Here is a 23,257-nt window from a genome sequence, read left to right on the forward strand (position 1 = left end):
GGCTGCAGGTACTGTGGAGTTTACAAGGTCTCAGTGCTCAAGGCAACATCTGTGTAGGAAAGAAATTGTCATTGCAACTTCGTTGTTAAATTTCTAGTGACTTGAACTTGCAGCACACAAGGAATTTTTCCCACTGTTACAGGTAAAGATCAGATCAGAAATTAAGAAGCTTTAAAAAATAAATTACGAGACAAGAAGAAGGAACAAAATACAGCAAATTTTCCTTTTAAGTAAGTTTTCAATTCAGCATTCATAGTGCATTTTTGTATCGTGTCTTCAGATGCCTGAGTGCAGTGAAGCTTGAGGTTGAAAATGTTAGTGTGCACTAGATCCCCCCAGCGAGTGCCCAGGGGATGAAGAAACACTAAAACTGAGCCTTGTCTTCTCATGCAGCAGGTATGAACATGTGACTAATCCCACTGCATGGGGCTGAAAACCTGGATCCAGCTGGAGAGGCAATAATCTGTCCAGTCCCCTCCAGATCTGCAGTAGTAGCAAAATACACTTAATTTTCACCAACTCCTATAACTTCCTTTATATTTCGTATTTATCTTAAACCTGGGTTTGAAATAGTAATTTTCTTCTAGTAGTTTCTCTTCCCAGGAGTCTTCACGCTGCCATGGATACCTAGGAAATACAGATTTATTTTACTTCTCTAATCAGATATCTGCTGTTTAGCTGTATTTTACACCTTTCAGCAGTGCTTGTTTGTCCGTGTCAGGCCCGGCATTGTCCTGTCAGTGTGTGTGACCGTGTGCTCTCATCCATCCGTGTGGTTCGTGTGTCCTGCCCTGTTCCTTGTGTCAGGGGAAGCAGAGGCTTTGCCCAAAACCCCGCTCCAAGCATTTCCACTGGCCCACCTCTGTGATGAATTTTGGCTTTTACCACACCAGTGTGTTGAGTAGATTTGCACAAAAGCAGCACAGTCATGTATTTGAAAAATAATTTGCACTCATGATGTGTTTCTTTAAAACCTTCCATCTCCTCTCCTCCCTTTCCCCCTACTTTCCCTTTTCCCAGTGTTTGTAAGGTTACCGAAGAAACTTGCATTTAAACAATTCAGGAAGGACTTAAGAATCCATCCCTCGGCCAAGGTATATTTTTCTATTTGCAGTAAATCTAAGTCAGTAATGTCTCATTGAGTAACAGCATAGATGTGGTTTGCTTAAGGACAGCTTTTTTGGTGTGAAAAATATTTTGTGTGGAAGTCACTGGGGTTTTGTGTTGATATCACAAATCTTTTAAAAATGCTCCTATTCAAGGAAGAGAGACTTTTTGTATTTCTTTGATAGCTGAAGTGTAGGAGCCAGTTCACTGTGCCCTGGGCACAGCGCAGAGTCCTTCATGAGGGAAACTGAAAAATCCAGCTAAAATTCAGTGTAATGCTGGCATTCACCTCCTAGTGCAAATGTGAACGGGTGGGGGAGGCTTTGCCATGGGGAAGAAAAGTTTTATTATTTACCTTTTAGCCTTGAAATCCATAAAAGCCTGTAGCAGATGTTTGTAGTTCAAAGCAAGAGTAGTGTGCACTCACTTTACTATGCAGTGTCCCTGAAGAAGCACCTTCTCCATGCGATCGTGTTCTCTGCAGGTCAGTTCTGCCTCTGGGAAAAACAGGGTTTGGTTTTGTTGCTTAGGAAAATTTTAGTTGCCAAACTCATGCTTTTAAGAGGATGCAGTGGAAAAAAACCTAAGATGTTCTGAATTGGTTCAAAAACTGAAATGTAAATATTCCGCTTAAAAATACTCTATATTTTTTTAAGATTACAGCAGGGAAGGGGGAACAGAAACTTCAAAGGAAGGAATGCTGAAAACTTTGGTTTTTCATTTTCAGAAAGATTGGAGAAAAGCTAATGCAACTTAGAATACATATTAAGCACCTATAATTTTTTTATAGGAATAAAATATAATTTTCTAGAGCTAGAAGTGTCTCAAAGCTGCAGCCTAAATTATTTTTCATAGTTCTATCTGCTATTGCTGTACTTCTAAATATATGTGATTTTGGTGAAATTCAGTCTTCCAAAGTGCTCAAGCAAAATGTGCTTTTGAACCACTTACTTTTAGGTGGGGTTTTTTTTGTGTAGAATCCCTAATACCTCACCATTGTCACTACCCTCACCACTGCTTTTTTACACAGATGTCACTGCTTAAAGGAACTAGAGCTGGGCAAACCTTTCACCGGGGCCTCATGCTAACCTTTATCCTGTTCCTAAAGTATTTCCCAGCCAGACTCTCTTCTTTGCACCTCTGGGCTGGGTTTTTTTCCTGCAGATGTTTCTATTGTTGGTTGTTTCGCACGTTCCTTGCTTCTGTTGTTTGTTGCCCGTGGCACGGTTTGGTTTCTGCTCTGGTTTGGAGCAGGAGCAGGGCCGGGTGCGGGGATGCTCTGGCAGCTCCTGCCGCGGGATGTGCCAGGCTTCTGCTTTCTATGGGTTTCTCTCTCCCTTCAGCTCAGTGCTGCTCCAAAGGCGTCAGGACTGGCTCAGAGCCGTGTGTGCTGCCACGGCCGCCTGCTGCTCCCTCGGGGACCTTGTTGTCACCGCCCGGCTGCGGCTGAGCCCGCTCCGTGTCCCCGCGGGGGGAAGAGCTCTGCGGGACACGGGGACAGAAACGCGCAGCTCCCGGACGCTCAGAGCGACGCTTGCCTGGAAGAGACCCTGGCGGGCACCTCCGTGGCCTGCGGCTTTATTCGTCTCTCCTCAGCAGTTTTCAAGGAAATTACTTCGAACTGCAGCAGGTTCTCACCCTTTTTACATTTTGACAAAAGGATAAAAGATGATCTGTGGAGCATGCAGTTGAAAATGGTTAAAAATGAGGCGCACCTTACTCCAGGAGGATCTTAATTTGTATCTCAAAGAATATATTTTTACAATTCCTAGTTGCAGTCCCCATGACAGATTTCAGGTTTTATGCATACAAAAATAAGAAATCATCATCAAGACTCCTGACTTTTCACTGAAGAGGGATTGAGCTTGTCCTTTGAAGGAAAAAAACAAATGGTTTCATCTCTGCAAGAAGTAATTTTTAAAGCTGTTGGTCCTTAATTTTAGGCAGATTAGGGGTGTTGCCCACTGGAAATGAGCAATAAGTAATACAAAGAATTTTGGACCTCTGACACTGTGGCTGTTATTTTTGCTCCTTTGACAGCGAGGCCGTGTGCTTGCTCCTTGTACAGCTTGGTCAGTAGTTGTTTTGAAAATGGTTTATGAAAATTATATTTATTAAATAAAATTTTCACCTCTAGCTGAGTCATTGTTTTAATTATGTGTCTGGTAGAGGAAAAGCTGGCAGAGCACATCCAGGCTTGCTGCACCCTGGCCCAGGAGCAGGACTGGAGAGAAATCACCAGCAAGAAAAAGATAACAAACCTGGGCCTCTCCCCACACAATTCTTAAGCCCCCTCATCTCTCACCCTCCCAGGTTCCTCACCCTAATTTGATTTATCCCTCAGACTCCTGCCAGTTGTCCTTTGAACACTGAAAAAGGATTAAACAGTATATTCCACAAACACAGAGTTGAGTTTAGAAAAGAGCTGCAGTTTCATGCAAAACATTCAAATTGCATTTAGGCAGCTTTTGCTGACAGAATTCCAGAGGCTGGCTGTTGAATTTTCTGCCAGTTTAAATGGTCAGACTCGGGCCTGAGGTACAGGTGCCTATTTAGGAGCAAAACTCTTGGTTATTGTCTGCAGATACTTTAGTACACGTTGGTACTAAACCAGCTTCATATTTACAAATCTAATAGATTTGTATTTTAATCTTGATAGATTAAATTAAAATTACATCAAGTATTTAATGGTGGGGTCAACTGCTGGAGATGCCTGAAGGGCATCACTGGTTTTTGTTTAAAAGCCAACCCAGACAATTTACTGTCCTCAAAATCTACAGAGACTTCTGGCTACGTTATTTAAATAAAAGTGTGAATGACAAAAGTTTATTAAATGCATTCTTTAAAAAAGTTGTATCTTTCTTAAATAAGGATGTCTCAGTATGGATTTCATTGTAAAACAGTTTTGAGGCAAGTCGTAAGTTACTTATTAACAGGCTGATCAATAAGGAGTGGCTTTACTGCTGTACTTGAGGCATATCTGAGCCACTGCAGTGTGTGGTGTCTTCCTTCACAAGCTGGGGCATTGCCATGCCCAGGGCTGGGAGAATCAGCTCCAGGTGGGACTTATAAACATTTTGAACAAGCAACAGGCAAGGTGGAGGTGCAGTTTTTAGATTTTTTTTTTCCCCACCCAAAAGAAAGACTTGCCCTGAGCTGTATTTTATGCAGAACACACGTATTCCATGTTTTTTTTCCCCACTCCCTAAAAGCACATTCCAGAAATAAGTTTTACAAATAATACACTGAAACAATGCAGTACAAACCTCAGTCATGGCAATTTCACTGGAGCTTTATTGCCTCTGTTGGTAATGAGAGGGATTGTAAGAAGTTACATTTTGAACTTACAGAGATATGTAAATGATGGGTTTTTACTAAATATAATCTCAAGATTAATTGTTTTATATCAGGGCACTTCTAATTTTGTACATATTTTAATGTATAAAAACAGTTTACAAACTTGATGTTTGCCTTCATTTTTTTTTTCCTTGACATTTGGCAAAATTAAATCAATCCATTTGCGGGGAGATCATCAAATTGAAGACATAAGCACTTACGAATTAAAGCAATCCAAGTAAGCAACTGGCTGCATTCTTAAAAACAAAAAAACAAAAAACAACCCCACACATATATAAAGGAAAAAACCACATGGCCACATCCGAGCACGTTTCAGTACAAAATATTCCCTGTAACCAGGCATTTTGTCCTTAGAACAACACCCTGTTAAATCAATGTTTCTTTCAACTTCAGTTATTTTGAAAAACTTTTAAGATGCCATGATAGCACAAATAACCCTTTTCTGCAACATAATTAGTCAAAGTTTTTATGTATTTCTTTATAATTACACAGTAATTATAAGCATGTAGTACCAAACTGATGACAACACTATTTTGTTGGAAAGATCTTGCATTCAAAAGGAAGAGTCTTTAAAACACCACGGCATTTTGCCATAGCCCAATCCCAGACTTTTTTGAGAGACAAGTCTGCATTGGGATGAAAAGTCAGTTCTCCTCTCCAAGCACAGCATACCTGAACTAATCAATCTGAAACAGTACCAAAACCCTCAAGACAGAAAACAGCACGCAGAGATAACCTTGTCGAGCTTTTTTTTTCCACCCCACCCACCCCATAATTTCAAGTCCCCATTTTTATTTACACAAAACTGAGAAAGGAAATACTGAAAGCAGCAAAACACACAGTTTTTGGCATAGCCAATTCCAGTAGCTGGAGAAAGTCTGCAATGTTTTTGAGGAACTGTATTTTTGGAATAAATGCACAACTGGGTTTGCCAAAAGGGCACTGCTGTAAGGGATCAGCCTTAAGGTCAACTGTACAGAGTACAAATAAAAATCTTAGCTGTTTAATGGTAAATTTTTTTTAAAAATACTTTTAGCATCTGCATAAAATCGTGCTGCAGTCTAGTGCAAGTACCAGTGACTCATCTCAAGAATAATTCTTGCCTTATCAGGGCACTATTTAGAGCATGGACTTAGACCCCCATCTTCTCACTTGTAAGTATGGTCTGCCTCCTCTCCTGGAGCTCATTCTTTCCAGCTCGTTTTCCAGAGCAGGATTTATCAGGTCTCTTCCCAAATAACTCAGTGAGGAGTAAAAGACCATAAAAGCAGCTCAAGAGCTCTTGTATTATCAAAGAATTGCATCTGATAAAACCTGCTTTGATCCAAATGAAGCGATTTAGTCAAATGCAGCAAGACAGAAGTAGTGATGATCAACAAAATAATTTAAATAAACAAAGCCAGTGTAGTAGTTTGTATCTAATCTGTGCTTGTTTGGGAAAAGCTTTACACTGAATTTTTGTATTTGGCAACCACAGTCATACATCAATTTAAGGAAAACTCAGCAAAATAATTTTAAAAAGGGTGTCATTCATAATGGCAGTACCTCTATGTTATGAAGATTTAACTTACCAGGATAATGGTTTCAAAACCCAGATTCACATCAACCTCACCAGCTTCTTGTACAACAGGGCCATTTGCTTTGTCACACCTCAGCCATAAAAGTCACATGTCTCAATTTAAAATACTGTATTGTGTAGCAAACAGTTAAGACACAAATTCAGTATATTCAAGTGTTTGATTTTCAAGGAAATGAAAAACCTTTCTTTGACAGACAGATAAGCATTTCCAAACTGTAACGAAATCTGGTATCTTAGAGAGTAACCTAGAGAACGCTGGCTTCTGTGAGGACACAGCTTGGCCCACTGCGGGCTCTGCCACGGCCCAGAGGGGGAAGTGCTTGAGTTGTGTCGTCCCCAAGCTGTCCCCAGAGCAGCTGAGCCACCAGCAAACCTCAGCCAGGCACCAGAGACCTCCAATCAACAGCCCTGGGGCTCCTGGGTCATTCCTGTCACTGCTGTGACCAGAGACTCAAACTGAGACGACACCTGCACTTTTCCAGAAAAGAAAAAACTCGGACCCAGTACACTTTAAACATATCACTCTTGCAGGAAGTGCTATCAGTACAGTCTTTGCAACTAGCCCCAAGTGTGTATTTAAGGATTCTTTTAAAAATTGTTTTGATGTTGATCTGTATAATTCAGATGCCATACAACAGTTGTCTGATGATGACCAGCGTTGTGCTTTATGTGAAATCAGAAACCTCAAAATAATAATAAAGCTTCTAGGACTTATGGGAGATGAAACTAGGGTGATCCACCAACAAAAAATAAATCCATGATGAAATCCACAGTGTTGGAATTTTAACAGGCAAGAGTGGTCCAGACTAGAAGAAAAGCCCAAACCACCAGTAGAAGAATGAAATATGATATGGTCCAAGATGTATCCTTAAAGGTTTGTCTCAACCCTCAGCCATATTGTGAGGATTGATCTTCAGTTCAGTCCAGCCAGCAGAAATTGACTGTGCAATTTTCCATTTCAGGTATTGTACAGACTATGTACACTCTAGAAGGGTCCTTTAGTGCTACACTGTCGTACTTTTTGTCCCAGCAATTTGAGGGCGTGCAAATTCCACAAAGTCATCAATAAGAACTGGCCATGCCCCTAAAAGAGGAAAACACCAGAATGTAAAAACTTAGTTCAACAAGGCATTCTTTCACCAGCTTCATATCCAGACAAGATATTTGCTTTTCAGTATTAAACTAGGCAGAGTTTGAAGCAAAAAAATATAATTTTATTTTCCAGCTGGAAATTTAAGAGCTGATTAAAGATTTCTGCTTCCTTTAAAGCCAGTTAATACACATCACTTTCAAGGGTCATCTTCCAGACAAAGCCAAAAAACTGGCCAAAATCCTAACTCAAAACTGACAAGGGAATGAGGAGAGTCCATAATTACTAAATAAAGTTGGAGAAGTTTGCTGTCCTCTGCTCTGGAGGTATCCCAAGTTTAGTTTCCCCCCTCACTGAACTGATGTGCTGCCAAGGGCTGCGGGTAATCAGCTGTTCTTGGCTGCACAGGGACTGAAGAGGAAAGATCGATACAAAAGTTTACAAGAAACACATTTGGTAGGAAGTGAGTTCTGTTCAGCAACCCCTGTGTGCTGCCAGCTTCACTTCTATGTCAAAACATGTCCAAGCCTCACATAAACTGAAGCAACCAGACTTAAAAACACCTCAGCTATGAAATGCAGTAACCAGAGGACCCTACACAGAGCTGCACAAACCATGGATCAGTTACTTGGATGAAGATGCCAAGAACTGCACCAACAGAGAATCTATGGGTTTTAAATGGACATATAGCAGGGTTTGTCTCAATAAGAAAGAATTTGAGGTTGTCTCAGTAAGACAGAATTTGTGTCTGAGCTTAGAACAGAAAAAGAAAATGGATTCCATGAAAGCTTCAGCATTTCTTTTCTAAAACATTAATAACAGATATGATTACATGCATTAAAGCAGCCCTAACTAGACTTCAGACCACCAGAAATACTCTAACTGAGCTGCTTTTGAGATTGTGCCAAAGCAGATACACAGCAATAAATGTAACATAAAACACAGAAGTTATTGAGAGAAAATGGCAATGTTTACCTTCCTCATCATAGTTAGACATGTCATCTGCTATCATTGTACTGAAGTCTAGAAGAAGGTTCCAGGTATCCTTAGGAATTGATCTTTTGTGATGTTCCTGTTTGGAGAGGTGAAAAATTTATATTAAAAAAAATAAATTAAAACCCTATTATACATTCATTTTTACTGTCTCAAACACATCCATATCCCCAAAACATATTTCTATTTAACACACTATGAGTATCTGGGATTTAGGTCAAGACAGTCTATTTCATCTACTCAATAACTTAAACATGTTTGTCTTCCAAGTTCTGAAAATACTGCAGTCCAGATTATGTAAAGGTTAAAACTTACCAACAAAAATTTGTTCCACAAGTCTAGAAATTTAAATCTTCCATTAAGTACTAAATTCCAGTAGGCAATGGCCATTTCTAAATCTGTAATATTAAAATAATTACTTTTAGAGATATACATATCAAATATATGATCTCCACAAGTATCTCACATCAGGATGAACCATGTATCCATAAACGCGAAAAGATTAAACTAATGCAAATATACTCGTGGATCCTTTACAAGAAGGCAACCATAAATAAAGTGTTACACACATATTTTATATTTTACAGAACTGAAAATTGCCCATATTAATATCTAATATATTCAAAACCCCCCAGGACATTTCATATGCCTTTTGCTATCTAACAATACTTTAGTTATAAGTCAGCAAAATATTTTCAGTTGATGCTATGGGCTTGAAAAGAAAATTTGTAGGATTTTGTACTGAAACTTACCTTTTTTTAATGTACAAAATTTTTAATTATTTCATTTTAGGACAACGTTATTACAAGTGCTGCCTTTGTAATGAGGCTTTTGTCAAGTGCCCATTTCTGCAGTAAGATTTCCTTTTGAAAAAGAATCTTTAGGTAGTGTCCTTGAGCAGACAGGAGATAATTGGTTTAGTTGTTGGTGGTGTTGTTTTGGTTGAGTTTTTGCTTTTGTGGGGTGTTTTTTTGTTGGTGGTGTGGGGTAGTTTTTGGATGTTCTTGTTTGGGATTTTTTTTTCCTTTTGTTTGTTGGGTGTTTCTTGTGGTGGGTTGGCTTTTTTTGTTCTTCTTTCCAAGCCTCCTGTTAAATTCCTGCTTGTTGAGTCAAGCCTGGCCTGACAGATTTGAGAGCAGCCCCCCTGCCTGTCAGAGCTGCTGGAGGGCAGCAGTTCCCAAAGAACCCTGGCTGGTCTGGATGGAGGGGAGGGACAGTGCCAGCTCCCCACTCCCTGGGGAGGGCCAAAGGCTGAAGTGCCAGGAGGGGCAGACAGGAGCTTGTGAGCACATAGAGAGATCTGGAACCCACAACTCTGCCCAGGGTCACCTGCACTTCCAGGAATTACCAGGGGATTGCTGCAGCAGTAAACCCCACTCACTGTGAATTACCAAATTCAGTATCCTCAGCCACAGGAGATCACACAGTGACCCCAAAAAGCTGCCTAGATAAGTCTCCTCTTTTAACAAAAACTCTTATGGCAGTCTAGCAAACTCCTATAAACAATCCCCTTGTGGAAGCAGGGGGAGAAGGCACTGAATCAACTGCACACCTCAGAAAAAGAAGGAAAAAACCCACACCAATAACCCAAGAACTCCACTCCCTTCCTCCCCCCAGGATGCCCAAATATTTAAAAGAACCCAGGGAGGTAGATCTTGGAGGTGAAACCAACAGCAAACAAAACAAAATATGAAATCTGCATTACTGGAGGGAAAATAGGAGCTGATGAGGAGTTTCTGAATTGTTTAGCATCTGATATTAAAAGTTCTTAAACAGCAGAGTCACATTATAATATCTCCTGACCAAAGTACAGAATAAAATTTGTGAAGTATTTTCTGCTGTAAAGCTGCAAAGAGGTTTGATTTCACACAAAAGTGCAAGAAGCAGAGAGAAATTAGACAGAAGTCACTACTACTCAGTAAATAAAGCTGTATCTGAAAATGGCAACTCATTCAAGACTGTAGAGGCTCTAAGTCTCTCTTTAACAGGAGATTCAGGTACAAAAACATGCATTTTAGCTTTCAACTAAAACTATTGCCTTTCTAAAAATTAATAGATACAAACTTCAGAGGGAGCTGATCAGTTCCTCAAGGAAAAAGCCTGAAAACTAAGTTTTATTTACTTGTGCTGCATTAATGATGTGCATACAAAAAGGCAAGGTGATAAAATCACTGCATTTTACAGTGGTTTGTAAACAATCACTATAAACAAACAGTGCCTTCTGACATTTTTATCCAATTTTGAGGTAATTCTTGTGGGTAAGCAAAGGCTGTTAAAAGCTAAATCTCAGGATGCTGCAACCTCGGACTCACTGTATGAGTCCAAACACGTAAAGCATGATGACACAATACCTTGGGACAAACTACTTTAAAAATAAATTACATGAAATAGCAAAACTGGAAGGTAAAGATATAATTTTAGGTTTCTGTAAGTATGAAAATGCTCAGTGAAATCCCCCTGGATCAATATAAGAGTCTCAAAATTCATCCTCCATTTTGAATTTTATCCAGCGAGATGCAAGAGAAGCCAACAATGTTTGAGATGAACACCAGCTACAGGGTGTTCTCCAATGAGATGCAAATATCACAAGAACTTTTCAGACACCCTCCTACTTACACAGTAGTAAGGAATTATGCAGAGGAAATATATTTCCAGAATTGTGCCTGAACTACTGCACAATGTTTGCAAGATTAGACGCCAATATACATTAAAATCAATTTGGCAAGTTCCTACAAGCAGTTATTTAGACACACCAAAATTAATTGCCTAACTAGCAGCACTTACTTTGCAGCCCTGTACTTCTCCCAGTATTGTTTTGCTCCAGGGTTTCCAGAATTATTCTGCCCTGTTGTAAATTCATGCCTAGAACTGTGTATTTATGATCACCAAAATGGCTGGTAAGCATCCAGACTTCAGGCTCAGACTTCCAGACCCAGACATTAAAACAAAAGCAATTTCAAAACCTATCTTACACTAAGTATATGCTATATGGATCTCAGAAAACAACACCTGTCTGCCCCTGCTAGACCTTAACATGCATGAGGAAGCTTTATGAGGAATTAGAAATCAAGCAAGTGAATGAGTTTTCCTGGGAAATTAATCCCACAATTCAAGGAAAAAAAACAAGGAAATGCTGTCCGCATTTTCCTTGTTGTAGCAGCCTAAAAAAATTATGACAATTTTCTACAAGAAATACAAATCAGCCTATTCATTTATTTGCATGATTCAGAAATTACTACAAGCATGCACAAGTATTTTCAGATGGTTTAGCAGCACTTTTAGCTCCTTTGGATACAATGAAATTCACAATCCACTGAAAACAACAAACAAGATACAGCCAGATGTCAAAGGACATAGAGCTTTTGCTTATTTACTTATTTTTTAATACTCATTTTAAGCCAAAAGTTGCACATAAAAGCCAGGAAAACTAAAGCAGAAAGCTCATCTTTACAAAGCCTGGGAATGCAAAGTTGTCTTGCACTGTCTGTCCAGTGGCAGGCAGTTTAGAGCATTTTCATTACTGAGAAGAACAAATTCACAAGCTGCCAAGAAGAACCTACCACCCTTTCCATATCTTATTACCTCTCAAAATCAGAAATATTAACTTAAGAAGTTACAGGATCATGAAAGGCTAGTTATGGCTAATAGCCAAATCTCACTGTAGAGAAATGAATGTACATCCTGGCTGTTTAACATCACTGCTTGAAAGAAATTTCTATTCCCTCATTTTTGTTGTTTTGAATAGACACAGCTACAGTTTTTTGCTTTAACCCCATCCAAACTGTGGTGCTCTGAAGTTATTTTGAATAAGTTATTTTTCCACTCCACCTGTTACATCAACCAAAGCCACACTCCACGTGTGAACTCTGAAATAATGACAAAAAGCTTTCCGTGAGGTAGGGGGAAAAAAAACTCTGTAGGTTGGCACCAGCAGGCATCAGGCCCAGAACACAGGAATCCATTTGTGCCAATCCAATTCTATCCTGCTAAGACATTTGCAAGCATTTCTGGTGTTACAAGGGACTGTAAAAATGTGCTTACACAGAAAATGGTTTTACAGCTTTGCTTTATCCTAAAAGTAAAAATTCAATTAATCTGTTCAATGCTGCAAATTCTAAGTGGTGCAATTATGTCTTCAATATAAGAACATAATCCATTGTGCTTACTGAGAACTGCACTCACTCTGAGTGAACGAATAAACCTTCTCCCATAAAATCCTGTAGCCTTTATTAATAATCAATTTGAATGCCTTAAATTGACATCTATCTTTCAAAACATAGAGAAGTATTTTATCCCAAGGGTGATTATCTTTCAGATTCATTGGATCACAATAATACATTCATTTACTGCTTTAATTAGCCATTCCCAATATTTATGAAAAAATGCTTATGAATTAGAATACATACCTAAACCTTTCTGTCCTGGGTTCTTTGCAAAGTTGAAAGTAAATTGATAAAAATCCTTAAATCTTCCTGGCTCTTTTAATTCTTGTTCCATTTTAGGAATCTGGGCCTTCAGTTTTTCTATGCTGTCACATCTGCATTTTAAAAAGCACATTTGTTTGTATATTTATTTATTATTCGTTTTGCCATAAGAATGTGAGTTAAACAAAAATCTATAAACTGTTTGTAGAATACAATATGATTATCAAAACAATTCAGGAAGCCTTTGATGAGTCTGCACCTCTACAAGAATTTCATTTTTTATTTCTTCGCGTTGCGTTTGCACATATACCTGACATACCAGATTCTAGAATCCACAAAATTTTTAGGAAAACGTGATAAAGACTCCTGCACTCTTACAAGGCAGAGAAACCCCAGGTCTGCCCAACATCCCTGCTCTACCTGCCAGAGCAGCTCTGTGCCAACCACCACACAACTCTCACACAACCAAGGCCAGGCTGCATTTTCCAGAGGCAGACAAGCAATGCTGGGCTCTGAAACATCTCAGAAAGGACCAAGACTGAGAATTCCCCAAAACAGGACACTGGATCACACTGTCACCATTCAACACTCAGTGAGCACTTACCCCAGCTCAGTCATTCCGTCCATGAATTCCAGCTTTGAAAATTCACACTGTGTTGCAGCCCGGAATTTCCACGCGATGATGAGTACGGTGATGCTGGCTGGGTCCAGAGCTAGGTCATCACAGAACTGCTGTATTCCATCTATACCAATCTTATTTTCATCTTGAGGATCTTTGGCACATAAAAGTAAGTATCAAGAAAAACAGATATTGAAAGAGTTAATTTGTTCAACAAGTATATTTAAGACAAGGAAACATTTTCAAGAAGCCATTTTTGGGATCTGCCCTTTTAAGAGAGTGTTTTAAAAACAAAATTAAATTAGTGCTCCCAACGGTTAAGCTTTAACAACTGAGGCAGTTACTGCAATAAAGCCTCCCATACAATGAAGATCATGTTATTTTAATTGAGAGACAAAAGCACCACAAACATTTATTTTCTGCCTAATAATATGCAGGATCTTCTGACTCATTCCCTACAGAGCACACTGGTTCTCTGCCCCCAGCACACTCAATTTTTGACCTCTTTGGGCAGACTGATGAGCTGTGTTCCCATAGAAGCTATTCTGCCGTGTTCATTTCCAAGCTGTACCAACACCCAAATTTGCCCATCCACAGCTACCCCAAGAGCAGATTTAGGCATTTCCTGGCACACAGGAGGTTTCCAGCATGCAGATGTTGGACACAGTAACCTCCAGGGGAAAGTTATGCTGCTCCATTAGTGATTCCAAGTCAGCCAGGCCCACTCCTCTTTTCACAAAGGAATCAACATCTGGTCTGGAAGTGAGATGCTCACATTTCAACTCTGCTAACAAAGATCTACTAACACAAGCCAACACAGACTTCACAAAAATGGTATTTGGATTATAAATATAAAACATAGGCAAACCGACAGAAAACAGAGCACTCATTTTTAGATTAAGTGCTAAAACACAAGATTTGTTCTGCTCTACTGAATCCACTTTCTGTGGTAGGATATCAGTTGAACACTGGCTATATAACAGATACAGAGACTCTGTTTTCTTTTACACTCTCTTTGTAACTACCTGATAATAAGAACAAGCTGAATAAAAACTAAGGTAGAACCCATCCCTAGTATGCAACCTTGTCCTTTGTCAGGATCAAGTCCTGTGTGATGTGCCTTCCCCAGGAGACTTACCTAAAATCCTCATTAACCATCACAATTACTCACTGCGCACACAGCTCCAGCTCAGACCCTAATGTCCTATAAATGTAGATACATTCCGAGCACATAAAGTAACTGCATGTAATCCTTGTAAAGCAGAAACCTACCTATATTTCCTTTCTAATTTGTATTATTAGCACAGAAAGAAAGCTGAAAGAGTCAGCTAAGATTTTTCAGCACAAGAGCACAACATCACCAACACACTGTAAATAAGAATTATACAAGGATGAAATAAGGCTTAAAATTCAGGGTACTCACCTTTGTATCTGTTATATAGTTGTTCTAACTTCTTTCTGTCCAGTGATCCTTTAACACTCTCTCGTATATAAAGTTCAGGATTCTGGAAAAAGTTGTCTGTTGCAACATCTAACTTCCAGTCATTTTGAGACAGACAACTCACTGCTGTCTTTTCACTAGATTGTGTGAAGACCATAAACTGACGCACTTTATCCTTCTGTGATGATTTCAACTTGTTCTAGTGAAAACAGACAATACTGTAACTAGAAACATCTACTGGACAAAAAAAAAAACAACAAGAAAATAAAAAAACAGTCTCTTCATGCTTTTTAAATCCGTATTAATTTTCCCAAGCAATCAGGATATCAAAATATCTGATCAAGTTCCTCCAGAGGTGGGGCAGAGCAGGCCACTGAACAGTTTAGCACCAACGAGCATCAGGCTGGTGTCCCTTTGGTCCCAGCTACTGCAGGACCAGGGCCACACCTGGACCGGGATCTCCTGAGGTGCCTCTTGATGGCAGCAAGGGACTAGGCTGAGCCATCCATTTCAGGGAGCTACACACAGAAATACCTTAAAGACTTCTTTTTCTTTAAAGAGATTTTTCACTTTGAAGGTTCTCAGCTCCACCTACATACTTTGCAAAACATTCCTGCGAGGAGGCATTGTCTCCATTTCACAGGTGCAGCAACCGAAGCTAAGAAAAAAAGAGGCAATGGTGCCTGAGGCAGGCGGGGGAGTGAGTAGCCAAGGTGAGAGCTCTGGAATTCCAGGCCTCCTGCCCAGACCCAGCCATCCCGCCCTGCTCCAGCCCAGAACTGAACACAGACTTGCTGCTTACCAGAAGAGAGGGATTCCCAAGGATATTTCTGATGAGGAGAAGCACGTTCAGGATTTCAAGGGTATGAGTTACACAAAACTAACAGATCATCAGGAGAAAGCAACCACAGCTCCTGCACTACACCCAATTCAGTTCCACAGTTCACTCAATACAGTCAAAGCAAACACTCCCAATGTTACAACCTGGTACACAGAAGTTCTGATAAAATTTAAAGTCAGGATTGGATTCCTTACATGGCACAAGTATTTCAGTTTTAGTTTACTTTGTATTTTAACCAAAACTTGTATATTCTGCTCATTATTGTAACTGTAATTTCAACAGCTCCTTCTCAGTGAATATGGAGAAAAAGGGAAAAAAAAAATCCCATGACAAGATAAAATTCAGCCAGAGAATGATTTAGGAGCAGTATGTGCTCAAGCTCTTAATTCCAAAGTGTTAATTAGTGTTCAATCACATCATCATAAGAAAAAAGAACTAATGCTTCAGAGCACAAATTCATCTGTCCTAAAAATCAGGATTCGTTTTCTGTGGCTTGATGATGAGTGCAAACACTTTTATTTGTAAGAATAGTTAGGTTACCAGTTTCAGAGTTACACCACTGAAAAAAAAATACAAGAACATCACATTTGGTTTAAATTGATACCAACATAATATGCTAAATAGAACAATACTCTTACCTTAAGTATCCTTTAATAAAAATAACCCCCGCCCCCAAACCAAAACCACCCTGTATCTAAAACACTTAACTGAAGCTAAACTTTTAGCTCAGATTGCAGACTTCAAACAGAGTGGTATTAGTTAGACTATACCATTTTTAAAGCTATTATGTGCTGCTGCTTTATTTCAGTCTCTTGACCAACTTTGTCACACTGGACCTCTGGCTACAAATACATTTCTGAAACTGAGGTTCTCAGGTGTGGTTCTTGGTAAAGGCCAAACCACTGGAGCAGCTCCTGTGCACCCCATGTGTCGATGCTTGGCTCCACAGCAGACATTCAGCACCTTGCACTACTGAGCTCACATTTCCACAAAAATCTCTTACACTGACAAGGCCATGTGGAACAACTTCCAGAAATGACTAATGGATTTTCATTTGCAGCTTTATAAAATGTATTGTAAACTCAGATTATTGAAAACAAACCACTGAAAGAAATCCCAAACGAAGATGAAACAATCCCAAATTTAAATTTCTCTATCAATTACCAGCTTCCTCTAATCAGTTCCACACAGCCAGACTGCTGCATCACCACAGACTCAGCTGCACTATAGGGCAGCCACACTTAATTATCTTAGCTTTTCTTTTTTTTTCTTTACAAAGCTGGTGCCTTTAATCTTTAGTATTTTGATTTTTTTTTAAAACATGTACACATAAGTATGCATAGCCCATTTAATAGTGAGTACTCTGTAAAAGCTCAGGAGGCTTTGTTCTTCCCTGTTCCTGCAAGGGTGAACTCTAAAAGCAGTGACATCCCACAAAAAGTCAAGGAATAGGTTTAAATAGGCTTTACCACGGATGCCCAGGACCACAGAAGGTGGTATGTTCTGCATCTTGTCACATAAAAGAAGAGTGCAATTTGTTAGAACAAAAACTGGCAGCTTAAATGCCTTTAATGATAAAATTTAAATTCTACATATGTACATGAGATTTTCCCATGCTTGGGGCTCCCTAAGTGATAGCAACAACATAAAACCTTTTTAAAAGAAGACTGAAGTTGCAAAGAATCAAGCAGCTAATTGCAACATTCAGTAAGGCATAAGATGCAGTAAATAACACTGTTCAGCCATAACCTTTCTCTTTAATCTTAATATTTTCCTGGTTAAATATGAGTTTATTTTTAGTGAAGAAGTGCCAAAACCCTTTCTTTATATTTGATGAATGCTTCTGCAGAACCTTGCCAATATGGACAAGACATTCCACATCCTAAGTGACTGGGCACTCTCTGCAGGCCTACTACAGGACAGCAGGAGATGGAATTACTGCTGAGTTTTTATTATCCTATTATAGCTCTTCTTCCAGCACATTAAAAACCCACACTTCAAGCAGGAACAGGTTCCAAACCTTCTGCACTTTTTAGGGCTATTTCTAGACACTGAGCACTAATATTCTATTATTGTTTTAAGTGCAATACAGAGCAGCACATAACCTTTAATCCCACAGTCATCAGGCAACAAAAACCTGACACTGAAATTGTGCTCACTGCAATGCAACACAATCCACTTAAAACATCTCAACTTTAACACAGGTTAAAAAGGAAGGTAAGAATTTTATTTAAGAGATATGTGTCTTGCCTATATATCCAAATGAAGACCAATGGAAAGCAAATGAAACATATTTGTACTCTTATTTCTTGGCTCAAAAGGAAAAATTCATTCTTCAAGCCTCTGATCAATTTTGTGTGGTATCCAAGCTACCTTTCATAATAAGGATGTCACAAGACAGATAACCTTACTTTTAAAACACAGAAGAATTTCTCCAAATGAAAAACTACATTGTGTAGATTCATAAAATTACACTCATTCTAATTAACATCTGGTTCTGTAATTTTGATTTTAAAACCAAGATTTGCCTCTTACTATGAAGTACCAAATTTGAATATTCTAATTCAATATCCTTTCCTTGATCAGATACTTCAGTGAAAAATTACAAATAAAAATAAAATATTTGGACTTTTATTTTTCCAAGTATTTTTTTCTCCTAGTCTCGGGTACAAAAAATGCTAGAACTTCTCTACCAACTCTGACTACAGCATTATTTTTCCTTATCTTCTGCACAGTTTTTAGTCACCCCAGATTCAAAGATAAGTTCTGCATCCTGGTCATCAACATTTTGCAGACAGCTAATAGCTGACTGAGGGCTCCACTCTCCTGGATAAGGTTCATGGGAAACAGCACCAGCCTTTGTCCCACACTGCCTGGACTGGAGAGCTGAGGATCTCTACTGGAGCCTGTTTTTGGACTTGGCTCAAAGGTCCCATGTGGCCCCAGGGAGACAAGCAGGGCTCGATGAGTTCTGCTGCCCAAACTTCCTTGTGGCCCCCAAGGAAGGCATTCACACAGTCACTCATCAGTGAGCGACTGCTTCGCACCTTTCCCTTCCCAGCCACAGATACAGACCATCCAAATCCTGTGAGTTTCACTGCTAAGCAAAGGAATTTGAACGATGTGACATCTGTGCTTTTGTTTCAGGCAGGACTCAAAGAAAAGCCTGTTAAGTTCTCATGCATGTGACAGGTAAAAGCCTTTTCTAAAATAGTATCAACCTCCACGAAGTCTCGGCCTTTACACTGACTGCACTCAGACTACAGCAAGAGCTGTGGCTGTGGGAAGCATCCCTGCTCCTCCCAAGAACCCAGGTCAATTCCACAGTCTCGGGCATGAAGCCCCTCACCCGACTGCCACTCCTGTCCCTCGATGCGACACCAATGGCCAGGGGAGTTCTGCTCCTGAATCATCCACCTTGGACCGTATCCATGAAAGGAACCAAAGACACCTAAAAATGTCTGCTTTACTGCTTGTATTCAACAAACGCATGGCTAAAGCTTAAAAGGCAGAATCATGAGTATTTTTCTTTCTTTTGTAAGAAAAACGTTAATTACAACAAAAATCTACAAATAGACAGAACTGCATCTTAGCCCACCAACACTGATGGCACACAGGTGTACTACCAAAAAAATCTAAGGTAAAGACAAAAACAATGAAAGTAAATAGCCACAGTTTCTGAATAATGTAAACAAACATGTCCTTCAACTACATTTTATTTTCCACAGCAGTTTCTCTAAGAGAGGGTACACAAAGTAAGACAGTCAGGACATTTGTAAACTTCTGTTTCAAACTGATGCGAAATCTACTTAGCTGCAGTGGAACAGAACAAAAACACTTAAAAAGTCTGTTGAGACATAAAGGGAAAAATCACAACATAAAATTAAAGTTGCTTTCCACCTTCTATAATGTTCTTTTAATGGAAAATAATTTCAGTATTCACATGCAGGCAGAAAGTCAATATACAGCTATGCAGAATATTGCTGTAGATATAATGGTAATTCATGCCAACCTGAGAGGTGAAGGAAACACAAAAATCAGGGCTTTTCCAAATAAAAAAGGACAACATAAAGCAGCCAGTTGTTTAGCATTCTTAACTCTGGTCTGGGGCACAAGCTCTATTCATACTGTATATTTGCATTGGCACCATAAAACATGAGTAAAATATCAAGAGCTACATAATAAATTTCACACCTTGTTCTCAGAGTAGTTCATATTCTTGAATATTTTTTTCATGGTTCTAATTAAAAGTGATTTAAAGTATTAGTTCAAAGGGATCTCTGGTAAGCAAGGAGAGGAAACAAAATCATGCACCATCTTGTCTAGCACTCTGACTACTCCGTCCGAAGCACAATGCCAAGAATCTAAAGTTTTACCATGGGACAACCAAACCTCAAATATTTAATATCAACAGACTGCTTCAGACATGCATATGCACCACTGCTTACACATATAAACAGCTGGCCTTGCAGAATAGCTTGTGGAGTTAAACACCACATAACAATGTCATGAAGTACACTAACATTACAGGAGACAGCGTCAGACATGAAATTCTTGTAATATGAAATTTTACAACTTCCTGTCAGCTGAGGTTTGCAGTAAGAAATTATGTATTTATCAGCACAGAAGTATTTTTCAGAGAACACAAACTGGACAATATAATAGCTAATATAAATAGAGACAAGGCTAGCACACGGCTCTGGATAAAAATGTAGATAATCACACACTTGCCTCAATTACCACATACAGTTTTAAATTCATTAAATCATTCAGAATTGTACAGGCAGTGAAGATGTCTCAGAGTACAATGGACCAGCTTACTGCTCTGTCTTGATTCATGGGCACACCACTCTCCTTAGGATGAGATGAAGCACTAACTCTCTAATAGGGAGGGAGCAGGACAGCACTTCTAGAGGTGCTGCTCAGCCAGCTCAAATGAAGAATGGGTTAGAAAGGCTGACTGCTCCCAACAGCCCAAGGAATACTGGCAGGGTGGTGTCCCTTCCAGATCTAGGACAAAGACGGTTCAAAAGCAGGAAACCTCTGTCCTGAAGGCACAAAGCTCTGGCCATATGGACACTGGTGAGACTAAGGCAGAACCAGCAGTTCTCAATTTGGCAGTGTTGCATGGACAGGTGGGAGCCAGGCCCCAGCTGCAGGAGCCTGTGCCATGGCATTTGCTGTGCTGGACAAGCTACCTGGCCACAGCCTATGGGAGGATGAGCCAGAGCAGAGCAGCTGTGTACATGGGCAGAAAAATGGAACATGGAATCTCAAGTTTCTGGATGGGCATCCTCAGATCTCTGTGAAGTCTCCCTACCTTTCCCCTAAACAAAGAGAAGATTTTGCCATACCCCAAGTAAGGTACAGAATCCTACACCCAGGCACTGGAAACATCCACACCTCTATTTACTACTTCTAAAAGCTGCAGCTTGTCGTTTAGTCCCTCTTCAGTGTCATCCTTTCACCTGGGTGCTGGAGTCAACAAGCACAACCTGGAAGACAGTTGTTTGCACAAGGCCTAACAGCTCTGCTCGGGGCCATGAGTGGAGTATTCCCATACTCCCTCCCATCTGATAAATACCAGTCTACCAGTACAGAACTGCTACACAGAATATGTCTGCTGGTTCTTCAGTAAAGTGCTTCCAAGAAGACCAAGCAGACAGAACTCTGCTGTTTCTCACCAAAAGATATTCTCTGAATAATAGGCCTCACTATTTCTGTTATAATGCCACTTTCTACAGTATGGCTCAGTTTAAATTTCTAATCTCATAGCCAGCCAATAATATATGCACATTCAAAACATTAACTGTTTCATCAACTGTGTATCTATTTCGCCTACCTACACTGGATATATCGTGAGACAACTCAAGGTGATTTTTGTGGAAAAAAGTCTTCATAAAAAGTTGTGTAACATTACTGTGTATGCACAATTTCAGACAGTCCCAGACCCACAGAATTACAGTAAGACAAGTTTGCAGTCTGAACTTTATTCGGACTTCAGTCATAAGCTCTCATAAAAAAAATACAAATGAAGATCTACATCAAACTATTCAATTAAAAATTATACTAGTTACATAGTGACAAGTTTATTAGAGGTCTGCACACCACTAATTTAAATGCTGGCTAACCAAATTTTTATGCCAACGTAACTCCATCAATTAAAGGTGACGTTGTAATTTTTTTTAATATGTTTTTAACTCTGCTTGTCAGAACAGTATTAACAGCAAGTATAAAATATATTTATACCAATAAGCATGCACCAGTAGATCTTACAACTCCCTCCTACACCATTCCTAAGACTATAACACTGCTACAGAAAAGTACTGCTTTAAATTGTACAGGTGTAGTAGTTAACACTGTTACAACATTTGAATATGGAGAAAGCCTGAAAGTACTACTATAAACTCTTCCCTCTGGTGAATAAGACACTGTGCAAGAAACCAATGAGAGTCCCCTTAATTAAACTGAAGGAATATATTTTTCTTTTGTTTAGGCAAACAAAACCAGCAAATGTTGTTCTAAACACTGTGGTTTCCCCCTACAAGAGACAAGGGAGAAAGTCAGTCGATTTGGGAGTCCACAGCAAATCCTCAGCTATAAGAACAGTATTAGAGAGAAAATGCAAGATAAACTTTTACAAGACCTTTACTACGATGACCTTTACAAGGCCCTCCTTTACAACACTTCTATGAAAACAACCAAGACCCTAGAACAATTATCCAGAAATTCTCCAACCTAATCCCAGCTCAAGCAGCATCAACACCCCCAAGTCTCTCTGTGAGCTGACAGCACTTAATGGGCCCTGAGACGCCTGAAATCCTGAGGAAAAACTCCGAGCAGCCCCTGGTTCCTGGCAGCCCCTTGCACTCCCTGAGGGCTGCTGCAAACACAGGGCACAGACCGGACAGAGCTGCCCTCAGCACGGCCGCTGTCTCGCAGAGGTTCCTGAACCCTCACACCAGGTGCCAGCCAGCCCCTCCCCGCCGTGCGGGGCCTGCCGGGGCCCCGCGGGTCGGAGCCTGGGCGGGATCCCGGCGCCCCCCGCTTAGGCCCCTGCCCGGAGCAGCCCCTGCCGCCCGCCCCGCGGCCCCGGCGCGGGCCCCACACGCCGGTCCTGCCGTGCCCGGCAGGAGGACGAGCAGCCCCCGGGCCAGCACATCGTGCCCGGCTGCGGAGCCCCCGACACCGGCCATTCGGCCGCTCCCGGACACCCAACGCGCTACGACCAGGCCGCGCTGCCCCTGCCCGGCCCCGAGGCGCCGCGCTGGGCCCAGAAGGGCCCCGAGCGGCCGCTCACCATGGTGGGGGCTGTGCGGGCCTCTCCCCTCCCGGCTCGGGCGGACACTGAGGGCGGCGGCGGCGGCGCTTCCTCCGGCGGCGGCGGCTCCCGGCTCCTCACGGGCCCTTCCGCCGCCTTCCCCCGCTCATGCGCAGTGCGGGGAGCCGGGAGCCCTCACAGGGGGCGGCCTCGGTCCGCGTTCCCCGGGAGCGGCGGCAGCGAACGGCGGGCGCCCTTCGCTCGGCGCTGAGGTCGTGGCGGGCACCAGGGGAGCGTCGGCCCGAGCAAGGAAGGGAAGGGAAGGGAGGGGAAAAGTTCCCCCCAGCCTCCTGGAGGATACTACGGGGTGGGCTTGGAGGGGATGCGGCGGAGGGAGGCGGGCTCCCAGCGGCTCCTCACCCCGGACCTGCTGTTCTGTCGGGAAAACTCCCTAGGTGTTCTTATTTCGTCAATATCAAAAGGTCAGACACTTTTCGAGCATCCAGTGTGAGCGCCAGGGTCATGTGGCCGCCGTTCCCGGGCGC

General features: G+C 40.9%; 1 protein-coding gene across 1 annotated transcript; it reads right to left on the minus strand.

Moving 5' to 3' along the window:
- Positions 1–4,378: 4,378 nt before the first annotated feature.
- On the minus strand, positions 4,379–22,878 carry DCUN1D1 (defective in cullin neddylation 1 domain containing 1). The gene is made up of 7 exons (XM_030227394.2): positions 22,752–22,878; positions 14,593–14,809; positions 13,155–13,323; positions 12,533–12,663; positions 8,442–8,524; positions 8,109–8,205; positions 4,379–7,127 (listed from the first exon to the last, which is right to left on the minus strand). Exons 1-7 carry the CDS (start codon positions 22,752–22,754, stop codon positions 7,048–7,050), a joined length of 780 nt encoding a protein of 259 aa, XP_030083254.1. The 5' UTR covers positions 22,755–22,878; the 3' UTR covers positions 4,379–7,047.
- Between the last annotated feature and the right edge of the window lie 379 nt (positions 22,879–23,257).

Source organism: Serinus canaria, chromosome 9 (genome assembly GCF_022539315.1).
Source record: "Serinus canaria isolate serCan28SL12 chromosome 9, serCan2020, whole genome shotgun sequence".
Lineage (NCBI taxonomy): Eukaryota > Metazoa > Chordata > Aves > Passeriformes > Fringillidae > Serinus > Serinus canaria.